Source organism: Chelonus insularis, unplaced genomic scaffold (assembly GCF_013357705.1).
Source record: "Chelonus insularis isolate UGA/USDA-ARS -01 unplaced genomic scaffold, ASM1335770v1 contig_160_pilon, whole genome shotgun sequence".
NCBI classification, from domain to species: Eukaryota; Metazoa; Arthropoda; class Insecta; order Hymenoptera; family Braconidae; genus Chelonus; species Chelonus insularis.
Window position 1 is genome coordinate 845794 of NW_023276401.1, and position 13948 is coordinate 859741.

The window sequence follows — 13948 nt, forward strand, 5'->3', positions numbered from 1 at the left end:
AATAAACCACACATTAACACTAATACGTAAATTTTAATGTTTTTCTTTTATGTGGGTCGGAAGAATTTTATCTTGATTTTTTTAGCATGTGGGTGATTTACGTGATTATCGTGTTTTTAACCCTCATGACTGTGTCGGTGATTATGCAAATAATATAGATATATGTATATATTTTTTGAGTCTTGTTATGAAAAAAATTAAAAAAAAACCGAAGATGATAGTGTTTGCACGGGTGTGCGGTTTAAGAGGTAATCCAACTTAAGCTACTTCGATTACGATAAGTATTTCAAGTGGTCGTGTCTGATATTGCGAACTGAGAGCAAGACCTTGATAGCATAAAGATCGTCTGTCTGCAATATTCAATCCTATCGGAAAAACTGTATCACATCCTTCAAGGTGAAAAAAAGGATACAGACGTGTTGTGTTATAACAAACACACTCTGGTGGTATCATAATCAATTTTCATTTTTTTTTTTTTCTTTTTGGTTCAAGTAAGTGATACTGAAGGGGAAGGAAGAGTTAAGATGTAATATAAGGAAGAAAACATTTATTTTACTTGAATAAAAAATATTGAAATGGGAAAAAGAAACCTTGAAATATATTTTTATGATAAATGGAAGAAAATATTTCAACATTTTTTTTTTTTTAAATAATAAATCTAATCTTAAGTAGCATAAAAAAATGTAATTATACATAAGTAAATAGAGTGCATGCATTCCAATTTAATGCTTAAAAATTTTAAACAGTCACAATAAATTTTTTAAAGGAATGGTAATAATTTTTTTCTCCATTTTTGCAACTTTTTTACTCGACTGATACAAAAGCGCCATTTTTTGGATCCAAATATATACAAAAGAATGGCAATGATATAAGTCAACCGCGGATACAGCCTTGACATTAACTAGTCAGCAAAGAACAATAGGAATAAAAAAAAAAGAAATAGGGTAACCTCATCTAACCGCATATTGTGAAGAGTCGAGAGACAGAGCTGCCGAAATAATGGTTGTGAAGTAAAATGACGAAATTTTAAATCGTTAAAGATAACGTGTTGTGAATAACAAAGTAACCAAAAATAATAGATTCTATACACACATTAAAATGAAACAAGCAAAAATACGTCAAGTGACGGAAAAGAAAAATTATAGAAGACTCGAAATAGTCGGTTTATAATGACAATATAAATCATGAACGGAAGTAGGAGGAAGAGGAAAAATAAGATTCGCGTTAAGAGAAAAAAAAAATTTAGAATGAATGATATTGCCATTGTGATAGCTTTACTGTCTTTTATCTAGTTCAGCAGATGTGTTTTTATTGATTTATTTCTAATAACTTTTTTTTTCTTGCAATATTAATATTGCCTTTTGAATCATGAATTTATGTGTATTTGAATAAAGAATAGATTCATGAATGAATATTGGGCTATTCATTTTATTTCTTTCAAAAACCTAGATTTAACCAAAAATCCAATAAATCCTATGTATTTCTCTCGAACAAATAGCAATTTGATTTTATGAGGGGGCGATGGTCCTAATAATGTCATAACATTCACCAGAAACTATCTGGCAAGTTTTGAACATTGAGTCTAATAATGCATGTACATACAGCAACATGTCCTATATACCACAGGAAATATCAATAATTATTTGCCATCAAATTTCAAACCAAAATTCAAATTGTGTTACATATTATGAGATAAACAAACCAATAGATGGACAATCAAGATCATGAATAACATGTGTTGTGATCATTGTTGTCTTTGAGTTAAAAATAATCTCTGCCTTGATCCAATTATTGATTTACTTACCTTATTCAATCAAAGTCTATCTATGACATGTCTAAATAAACCTAAATAGTGATAAGTAATCCATTTTTTTGATTTTTAATCATCAAAAAGCAAAAAAGAAATCCAAACTTACCAATTTTTCCATTCGGACTATAAGGGTCATAGCTGCCAGAACTCATGGGGCTGACGTATCCATTATTATTAGCTGGTTGTTGCCCCGGTTGACTAATAGCTGTGGGAGGTGTCATAGTCTGCTGTTGCTGGATAATCTGCTGCTTTGGTGGTGGAGGGGTTGGCTGTTGTTGTTGCTGTTGTTGAGGTGATGGAATTTGTCCAAGTTGTTGTTGTGGCGTAGTATAAACAAGATGCTGAACAGGAAGGTTTGGGCGCGAATTGGGACTACTAGGTGCAAGCCAATCATCTGGCCTTGGTCTCTTATTACTATTAGCTATACCAGCAAAAAGAGTACCACCTGGGCCAATGTGCCCACTAACAGTTGATGTAGCTGTGGACCCTATTGACGTTCCCGCCATGTGGTCAGTAGATTCAGCCTTGACTAAAGCAATCGTTGGTCCAGCTACCATAGTAGATCTCTCTGACGTGTCCATATTCGATGATGGACTCATCCGGGATGTGGGTACCAAGGTGACGTCCCCTGTTCCCATTTCGTTTTTGACACTGATGCTATCGCTATTGTTGTTGCTGTTTTCCCTCTGGATCGCCGCCGCTGGATCATCGTACCGCACTGCGGCCGCGTTGTTGCTTACTAAGCTGGTCACCGTGACTTTCGTTCGTACAAGTTTGATTGTAACAGACGAGCCGGTACCACTAGCAGCGCCACGCATATTGACCTCGACGTCGTTACTGGTATCATGTATTCGACCTACGCACATTCAATTATATTCAATGTCTTATTCATCATATTTAAACCTTTTTGTATTACCAAATTATTTTTAAATTAAAAAAAAAAATTAATAATAATATATATATATTATGAACGAGTTTCTAAATATTAATGAAAACACAATTCAGACAAAAGCTAAATAAATTCCCGACTTTAATAAAATACGTATCGCTCTCTAGTGATCCCACCTCGTCTTTTTCCATCATGTGTACGATGACTTACTTCCTCGTGGCGAGCCTAACGGCATCGACCACTTTCTAGTAATCGGAAAATCCTATTTTTATTGAAGTTCTGCTCAATTATAAATCACTAAAAAATATTCACTTTCTTCTTCACTTCACTCGTACTTTTTTCCTTTATTTATTATTTTTTTGAAATACTTTTTTTTCTTTTTTACCTATTTTATAATAACAACTTATTCAAACTAAACAACTCAGTTTACAAGCACTTTCACACGTTCATCACTGAAAAATAGACCGCGATTCTTCAACTGTGCTCTAAATATAGCTTCACATACGGGCTTATTATTTTTCAAAAGCCGTTGTCAATTATTTTAAATATTTTGTTTTATTATAATATTCAAAAAATGGTTCTTCACAAGATTCAACTTAAACTCATTGTTTCACTTATTTTGAGTGATTCATCACGAATAAATCTGTAGTTTATGATGTTGTTGGAATAATAATTGAACATTAAATCACTTAAATATATCAATTGAAGAAACTTGTTGCATAATCTCCAGTTCTTGCAAATTTCCAGTTATCTGTAACATAAAAATATTGCTATTAATATATCATACTTTAAGACAATTAAAGAATTAAAGGCAATTAGAAATAAGGGATTAATTATTCACAGTAGAGTATGATTTCATTTTTGATACAAAAATAGAAGATACAAATTGCATGGGTAATTAAACTGTCATGATTAATAATCCATTCAAATAATTGAGATTAAGATGCCATCAATCAAGTCCAGGTTGAAGTAGTAAAATTAGAATATTTAATAAAAATGAAAAACTTCATTTATATCATAATTTTTTGTTTTCAACAAATTATCTTACAAGTTTATAATTAAAAAAAAATCAATATGAATAAATCACTTTAATGATAGCAATAAAAACAATATGTAAACAAGAGCAATGCTCTACTCAAACAATGACGTAAATTTTATTTATTCAACTAAGATCAAAGTTAGTACTGTATCCTAAAAATAGTAACTCGATCGAGGATTATTCTCTGCATCAATGAAACGGCACGGCTACTTATAAGCTTCGATTGTTTATGGATTGAAATATGTACGTTCAAGAAACTGAGAAGCCTTACAATTCATATCAACTATTCTTCACTCAAGATATTGTAGATAAAAATATTTTATAGATAAAAATACTATTGTTCTTTCAGAATTTTAACATCTCCCATAGGAACATTATTACATCAAATATGCATCTCGTGTTACGAAAGAAAATAAAAAAAATTCGAGAAATTCGAGAGACGAGTATCATTGAAAGGTAAAACTACCATTGTTGGTACAATTTTCACTGGCTAAAATATCAAAGAAAAAGGTACAAATTGAAATGTTTTCTATGCAGACAGCATGAATGAACTCATTGTGACAGATTACACAAATGTGTGTGTAGTTTTTCAGTATGAGATCACATAAGTAAACAGAATTGTTTAAGAAGGTAAATTTGATTTTCACCACTATTTGTAGCCACTGATTCAACTAATTATCTCCTTTATCTAATTTATAAAATAAAATATATAATTAGCTATCGAACATAGATCACTGAAGCAGCTATGAATCATCAAATTGGTGATATATAAACATTCAGCATAGCATATAAATAATCCTTTGAAGTTATTGAACCATACAAGACAAACTAAATTATATGATGGTTTAATGATGTACACAAACTGTTTATTCAACAAAATTGAAAGCTTTCATGTAATAAAAATTAAATTGCTTCATGCACTTTATATTTTCTTTGAACAATGAACCTGTTAAATCTTATTATGTGAGTGAATTCAATTATTCTTAACAGATATGTACTGACTTGATAGCACAAGTCTATTGTAAGTGATTGGAGATTTTTTTTTTAATCGTTTTCGAGATACATGTCAATAAGAATAATTATTTAGCATACCTAGAGTACAGCATTTAAAATAATCTAAGGTAGTTTGGCATCCACAGATTGGTAATCAAAACAGTAGTGGTTTTTTATCATTTTTAGAGATAAAAGAAAAATTTTAATTCATATAAATTATTTTGATTAGCATTGCCGCTATTTTTTCCTAGCAAATATGGTGGAGAAACAAAGATAGATTCCGAGTTACAATGTTTAAATCATAAATTTCAAAAAAAACTGTGTGATGAATCATGTTGACATTGATCTTGAATACATTTCAAGTAATATTCTTTACATCAAAGTGTTTTTTATTGTGGGTTAATTGTTCCAATTTTTTATAAATCATCTATTTCTGATAAATTTGAATAAGGACAGTCATGAGAGCTCATATATTTTTGCATAACTTTAAAAATTTAAAAAAAAGGGTAGTCAACTGTGAGTTCTGTCAATACCAAACTACCTCAACATAAAAATTTGAATTTATTCATTCAGCAGTAATTTATTAACTAATTTATTGGAAATAAAGTTCTTTCATCAGTAGAAAAAAAAATTTTGATTTAGTTGATTCTGGCTTTTTTATGAAGCAAATAACTCTATTAGTTTACTCGAAAATTATGATGGCCTCGAAATAAACAAATATTAATATGCTTTATATCACGCAATATTTGTTGTTGGTTTTGTAGAAGTTTTAAATATTTTTGGAGTAGTAAAACATTGTAATTCAGTAAATGATATCTATCATGTATTTAGTAATTTTTGATTTATTTTGGCCAGATAAAATGGAACTGAAATTCCGAACGTTCTTAGAACGGAAACTTTCGAAATGATTGGACCATAAAAAAGTTAGCTCTGATAGGTTCCTAAAGATTAGAAAAAATAAAACAAAGCGAATTAAACATCCCCGGGGTGTCGGGAAACCCTCAATAACCCCAAAACAACCCTTTTAATTAAAAACGAAAGAACACCTAACACATAACATACATCAAACCCTTAAAACCATTATAAAAATTTAATTTATAATTTTTTTATAATAGAACCGAGTCTGTAGAATCAAAAGAGACCAGAATTGTCCATAGGAAATTTTAACTTTCAATCAAAACTCACCCCTTTGGCATAAAAAACTCAAAAAACCATCAAAATTGGAGAAAAATTCTCTCATAACCATTATAAAAATTTCAGATAAAGATTTCTCAAAGTACTACAGAGACAAATTTGAACTGATCAATAAGTTGAATGTTCAATTATAGAATAAATTTTAAGACTTCCATGATGGAAGACTTAATCTTATTTGGATTTGAATAAACCGTGGTAAATAAAATAAAAGTATTTACTTTCATTCTAATAAACTAATAACAACACTGTAATTTTTTTGTTAACAATAAATTTTTATTTACAAATTCTTGTTTACTGCAAAATATTTAAAAGGTTGTTACTAATTAATGATCAGGAAAGATTTGTTTTTCAGCAAAAGCCCATAAAATAATTATAAATATTTCTTGGTAATTAAAAATGCCAAAATTGTCAATAAAATATTATTTGAATAGTTTATAAGCATTTCAAAGCACTTCCAACATGCAAATGTTCATCGTTCTGAAGCTATTTAATTTTGCATGAAGAGTTTGACATTTGGAGTATAGCTGTTATTCAAAGCTACTACCTACAATGTTTTTGAAAAATAAATCAATTACTAGTAATATGATTATTTAAACATACTTTTAAAGAATAGCATATTTATCTTGAAAAACTAAATTCACTAATTTTCCATTCAGTTCAAAAACATTCGTCATATAGATATAAAATTTATAACTGCTGATAAGTTCTATTTCAACTCAACTCATGATATATTTACTGAAGAAAGTTTATTGAAGTTTTCAAACACGAAGAAATCTAAAAAATATCTCCGTAAAATAATTCAAGAAAGTACAAAAATTTTATGTCTTGTCGTAAAAATAAAGGGAAAAAGAAGTCAGTTTGAAAGGATGGTGATTGACAGTAATGATATTTTCTGGAATGGATTTCTTTGAAGAAATTAATTGGAAAAAGTTTAAATATCATTTAAAAAATTCAACTGAAGTCAATATTTCTGAACATCACTACTCAAAAAAAAGAAAAAAATTAATATTAATATCTAGATATTTTGATATATCATAAACTTTATATATTTTTCAAACAATTAAATCTAAAAAAATTTTTTCTTGAACATAAAATTCCAAAATGCATTTTGACAATAGCATAATGCAATCCAAGAGTTGTTTTCGTGACAACAATTATGTGAGAAATTTTAGCAAAGATTGTAGACGCGATCAATAAATTCAAGAATAGAAGTTTAACACAGTTCTCAATCTAGACAAACAATGTTTTAAAGTCAAGTACGTAAGATTAAGTAACTATTTGTTCAATTATAGTATTTTGAATCTATAAATGACATACTACGTTTCAAAAATGTGTGAACAATCAAGTGAAGTTTGTTAACATCAGTTGTAAAAAGTCAAGAGAGATAAACCGAGATCAGTTTTATTTTATATGTGTATATATATATGTGTGTGAGATACCCCAACATCAGGGCCAGGGTCTCACTTGGAGTATCGTCAAGAGAATGGAAGCATCTAGGTCAATGCCTACCCTCTGCTCAGCCCGGGAGTCGCATTGCTCAAACCTTCGATCGAAACCCTGAGATAGCTTCACTACCACACTCTCTTACAGAGCCTTATGGATATCATTCCAAACACATTGAAATTGTGTTTTACTTGTACATAGCGGTTTAAATTTCAAATTAATACTGCAAAATACTGACCTACATGAATGAAAAAAAATGCAAAATTTAGTTGAATGGATTTATATGGAGATAATTCGTTGATCTACATCTCAATTTTCGAGATTGTCGGTCGTGATATTGATAGAAAGAAGAACATTGTAATACTGGTTCTTTATTTAATGTAACAAAGTTAAAGCTAGGTATTGAATTGACCAGCTTAATCATTTTAATAAAATTGATAACACAAGTTACTGATAAAAATAAAAATTAAAAATAAAATATTATAAACAGAAGAAATAGTAATGGAATATAACCATTCCTATCTCGACTTTTTTTTTAGATTAAATCGTTTTTCTATAATTGATTTTACAAATGAATAAATCTATTAAACAGCTGTAATGAATTCTTTACTGAACAATATAAAGAAATAATTGTATTAAATTAAAATAATTCATTCGTTATTTTTATATTTAATAATAGAAATTATTTGAAAATAATTCAATTATTTTAATTGTACATTTTATTAGTAAAGATATTTGAAAAAATATATTTAAATGATAAATTGGTAATGATTTAATATTATTATTAAAATAATTTATTACAAAATTCATTTTGCTGGAAAAAATTTCAACATTTTTGTCCATAGTAAATTTATCTGCAGAGAAAAATTAAAAAAAAAGGTAGTATATATCTGATATTGTTTGTTCAACGAACATGCATCACAATATGATTTCGAAAAAACTACTGCAGTTGGTACATATACGTGACGTGATATGTACAAAATGAGAGCCTGGATCGATTGTACTTTTAGCTAGTGAAGTGCATGCGCGTTGCAATTGGGACAGAACCACCCCCCCACATTGTTATTGGAAGGAAAAATAATAGTAAAAGGTATACTTTCATAGTATAGTTGTAAAAAGGCTTAAATGCTATACATCCTGTGACAAGCAAAAGTTTAAAAGAAGGAAAAAAAAAAAGATAAAAATCGTAAATTGGAATAGAGCGATCTTCATCTGCTAATGTCGGTGTATTTTACGTTATTACGACCATTTATATAAATGAAAACATTCCTGCTTTCAATTTATAGTTTTGTCATGTTTACAAAGGTTCAACATGTAACCCTCAACATAATTAATTTTTTATGACATAATAATTCATGCGAAAAATCTACTCATAAACATTCATAGCAATGATGTTTTTTAAAATTATTTTTATAAAATTTTTAAAAAATATGAATGAAATGAAATTATTTTAATGTTTTTTTTTTACTATTTATTACAAAATATCACATTTTATTTTTGTTTGGATATTTTTAATAATCGTCTGAAATTAATGATTGAATTTGATTGAATAAAAGAGATATTATTGTTGATAGTCGAAGGATTTCTATGGATGGATGGATGAATGTTGGTTATTTATGTAAGAAAGAGAAGAATTTTATATATTTGATTTTATTAAGATTGACACAATCAATTTTTAGACGTTATTAGATTTTCAATATGCAAAGCACATAGTCTCGTGGTAGTTTCCTTTATTTATACATTACGTTGTCTTTTGCGCAACGTGATGCGCAGACGTCATGTTCACACAAAGTCGTTGATAAAAGCATATGTTTTACACATTAAAAAAAATAGTAACTCATAAAGCAGAAAATATAAACACATTGTAAATACCTCGAGGATTATTTTTATAATATAATCATAAAATTTTATGAGACCTTTTACTGATAATTAATTTAGAATTCTTTTAAATATAGAATTAAATTGACATGTTGGAGATATTAAATATTCTCAAATTAACAAAAATTCATAACTTTTAATTTTTTAGCAACTCAAATATGAATATTTAATTATTATAAAACCATTGTACAATTTTTTTCTCTAAAATTTATATTAAAAATTAAAGAAAATTATTAATGTTGATTTTTCACAACCATTTTTATTTAAATTAAAGAAAAAAAAATTTTTTTACTGTAAAAAGTAAGTTAATTTATGATGAGTTTTACTTCTAACACTTTTAAAAGTCAAGAAACTTTTTCACAATTTGATTTCAATAAAAAAAAAATGAGTAAATAAATTAGTATGCGTCGTAGTAACGCATATTTATTTGAGGTACTGTACTTTGAATTTAAAAGCTAAAATAAACTGAATTTTATTAACGTCAATAAAAGAGAGGTTCAAAAGTCGATATCTACTAACAATTTTTGAGGTAACTATTATACAGTATACGATATTTTTTTATCTATCTATAAAACTGACCATTAAAAGAAGAAAGTTGAAAAATATTGGTCTATACAGATGTGCCTTTGAAAGAAAATATTATATTTACACGTTGAACGTGAAAATGATTTTCCTTTGACCGATTGAAAATTGGATTCCATTGGAAGCTTTATTGATGGTTTTTCATAGCATAACATTTATATACTATAAACAGAAAAATGTTGAAAGCAATTAACAGACTGCAATTCGTACTATGGACAATATATGCTGTATGTATCAATTTTATCCGACTGTGAACTCTTTTAATTTAGTATTGTCCTTACATATTTCGAAAATTGTTCAAAAAACTAAAAAGTTCACAATTATTACTTTTATTAAACTGTGCTTTTTTCTGTCATAATAGCTGCAGGTTCAATTTGAGATATTTATGTTTTTTGATAGCTAAAAAAATCACGATTGCGGGGCATCCGGAGAGCAGATCTTTGATTCGTTACAAAAGAATTTTTTTTTTTTTAAATATTGTATAGATACCTTGACTAACAATTTTAGAGTTAGGCATATTTAAAATGATGAAATTTAAATAACAAATTATAATTAAAGATTATTAAAAAATTAAAAAATACAAAGAAAAATACCGATTTGCTGATTAGAACTTGAATTATTCGAAATTAAAATTCACTCTTTTCTCAATTTAAACCAGTGATATAATTGACTAACAATAATAATTAACTACAAGACTAGATTTTTTAATATTCGTTTAAAAACGGTTCTTTTAACTTTCGTAAATAATTATATAGTGAAAATAAATTTATAATCAATACTTGGTCCAGAATAAAAATCAAATTTTATCGTACCGTTCTTAAAATAAATAAATAAAGTATTATTAATAATTTCAGTCTAAATTCTTGTATAAAATACGCGTTAACTTCTTTTTTGAATCATTGAATGTTCTTCGAAGTAATAGAAGACGAATTAATCTAGTGTGTATATTTAATAAAAAATATTAATTTTTTTCGAAGGGCCCTAGATATTTTTTTTTTAATACGGCCCGGAGCCGAAATACCTTGAGACAATTCAATTACATCAACTAATGCTAATTAATTAATTTATTTATAAAATTATTTAAACTCTTTTTTAAACAAAAGCTTTAAAAAAATCATTCTCAAATGAGAATTTAATTGTTTTTCTATTTACACAATCTAAAATCTTTTAAAAAATCACTTCAACAATTGATCTTCTTTTTCAACACTTTTTCTCAACTATTATTCATGACGTCTTCAGAATGACCCCAGCAATAAATAGCGTTTACTTTATATAGAAAAAAGACCATTAAGCATGTAGATGTAGGATAAAATAAGAAATGACAGTGAATTAAATAAACTCGGTGCAAGTTCAACGAAAGACTACTTACTATGTAGTATAGTACATATCTACGTGTTTTACACATATTACAAATACATAGTGTGTGTATGTGCGGATATAGTCTTTCAATACCATTCAAATATAAAGAGGATTGATCGATAAAGAAAAATATGCAAGCGAGTGTGCCAAGAAATATTCTCGTACAAATGTTGCTGATTGTAGACGCAGTAGAAGTTTTCTGTGAAGTTTTAAAAAAGAGCAAAGGCAAGATGAAAAACACCTCAGTTTACGAGTAAAAAATTTCGTGTGCGTGCATTTAAAAGATTATCTAGAAAAACATAGTTTGTAAAGCTTTATAAAGACTACAGTAAATACACAGAACATAAATAACAAATATGCATGTGTAGATATAAGTATATTTAGATGTTGTATTAACAGTTAAAAAGAAATAATCAGATCTTTTTTTTTTAGTAATTTAATTAATATTAATAATTAAATAAAAGTTTTTTAAATCAAATGTCAAGTTTTCTCTTTTGCAATTAAATGTGAAAATGTAAATATATTAAAATAAACTGTGAAAAGTTAAATTTAAAAAATGTCTTTTAAGTCGAGTGTTAATTAATGACAATGTTAAAATTAGATTCATGTTAAAGTCAGGATGATGTTTGTTGTTAGTTTGCAAAATAAATTCCATCTTGTTACTAATGCTCTTTTATTTGTATTTTTTTTCATTACGAAAATTTAATTATGAGCATAATATAATATGTACGCAGCTTTTGATGTAATAAACATTAATTATTTTCAACTACCCAAGTTGAAATATTTAGTCTTAGTTTTACATTGCTGACATGGCATAATTTCGATTTTAATATAAAAATATCATTGCAATGTTACATTAAGTTGATCTTTATGACATTGCTTATCAATATAAACAATGTGGAAGAAATGTAATAGTAATATAGATTTAATTTATTCCCGATTAAGAAAAATAAAAATAAATTTAGGACTGCATTGATATTGACATTGATTGTATTATTTATTTTCTATTTTTCGTGTTCTCTTCCGGTCACCTATCCATCTATTTACCAGCCTAAATGGTTGCTTGAATTAAAGATCGCGAGTACGATTTTATTCCCACTGTGCTACATTGGATTACAATTTTTTTTTTTAATTAAATAAAAATGAAAACAATAATTATCTTTTACAGGGAAGAAACCTTAGTGGTTGAAAATTTTAAATTATTATCCATTCATTTTCATATTAAAGTATGCTTTTAAATATGATTTGAAATTATATTATAATGATTAAAACTAAACATAACTGTCCAACTAAAATATTAAACTACCTCATTTTTAACTATCATATAACTAACTAACTCTGACAAAACAATGTATTTATAACAAATAGTACATGACAAATAAATTTATTTCCCCGAAATTATCTGCATTGTAATAACATCTTCGTGTACTAATCTAATTCATGTACATACAACATTGCACTTATAACCCAACGAATTCACAATAATTTTATTAGAATAAAAAATTAGTTACAAAGTAGTGTCAGAATAACTTCATTACAATCAGATATTTTTCAAAAGACGTTGACATCTTCAACACACATACATGAAGTTATCATCAACAAAGTTTCTCTCTACCTGTATGTGTTGCTATTCAGAACAGAGTACAGAGCAAACTGTCTCGCTTACTTTAATTTGGCACGAGACACTACCGGCCTTTTTAATTCACAAGTTACACTCACATCACATTCACAACCACCCATGTCCTTTTTTCATTGAGTTTTTTTCTCTTCTTTTATCTCTATACCCTTTTAAGTTTTGCAAATGTTTCACTGCATCATATATAATAGGCATGTATTGATTTCAAAACGTAAATAGAACGATCTCTATTATTCAAGACGTGCGCTCCCTTCGACGCCGGTCTACGTCTATGAGAAACATATCTATATATATGTACGAAGCTAAATAATCTACCCCAGTCAACATTTTCATCGTATCGGTATTACTCGTCTTTATACATATCCCCTCTTTTTTCTTCAATACTACTTTAATATTTATGTATACCAAAAATCGATAATGCTATAATTTAAATTACAAAAATGAAAAATAAAACCACACTGGGATCCATTGATTTGGAAATGATATATATTTTTTATTAACTTCGGGAAAAACTTTTATCTAAAGGTAAGTAAAACGATTCTTAAAGGTCAATGAAAGGTAGACTATTTCTTTCAATTTTCATTCAGACATTTAAATAAAATATCAATCGTTGTATAAAAAGTACGTGTTCATTTTTAGGTTACTTGGATTGATGTTGTTATGGAAAATCAGCATTAGTTGGATCACAAAATGAGTTTTTTTATTTTTATTATAGCTTTCAGCAACTTTTGGGTTAGTATCGAATGTTCAATAATTTTCCAATGCAATTGGAAATCGCATCGTCATATCATTTACTTTAATATTTGATAATCATAAAAAACAGATAGATAGTATTATTAGAATAAAAAATTGGTGAATTCATGAAATTCTTTTGAACAGAGTATTATTCTAAAAAAAAACTATCTCCAGGTATCATAAAATCTTTTTATTCATTATTTTTGATTGTTTTTGAATATTTCACTTGCAAATTTTCTAACAGAAATAAATTTAAATTTTTTTACCAAATTTTACAAACTTTTTGTTGAAAATTAATGAGAATTTTCATTTCTGTTCATCGTTTAACAATTGTGCTTGAAAAGAGATATTTTAAGCTAAAAAAAAAGTGATTCATTTAAAACAAAAAAA

General features: G+C 27.5%; 1 protein-coding gene and 1 long non-coding RNA gene across 4 annotated transcripts in view; both read right to left on the reverse strand.

Moving 5' to 3' along the window:
- The window catches only part of EcR (Ecdysone receptor), a 38706-nt gene extending 35530 nt beyond the window's left edge, over positions 1-3176 (reverse strand). For 2 of the 3 annotated variants that reach the window (XM_035078460.1, XM_035078459.1), the window contains exon 1: positions 1917-2676. In XM_035078460.1, coding sequence (XP_034934351.1) covers positions 1917-2676 — 760 coding nt within the window. Of the gene's footprint in view, positions 1-1916; positions 2677-2875 lie in introns of those variants that run through there. The other variant, XM_035078461.1, reaches the window with a different exon arrangement.
- Positions 3177-3180: 4 nt separating this feature from the next.
- LOC118064083 (uncharacterized) overlaps positions 3181-13948 on the reverse strand; it is a 31004-nt gene continuing 20236 nt past the window's right edge. The window contains exon 3 of the long non-coding RNA XR_004690021.1: positions 3181-3450. This is a non-coding gene — a long non-coding RNA (uncharacterized lncRNA). The remainder of the gene's footprint in view (positions 3451-13948) is intronic.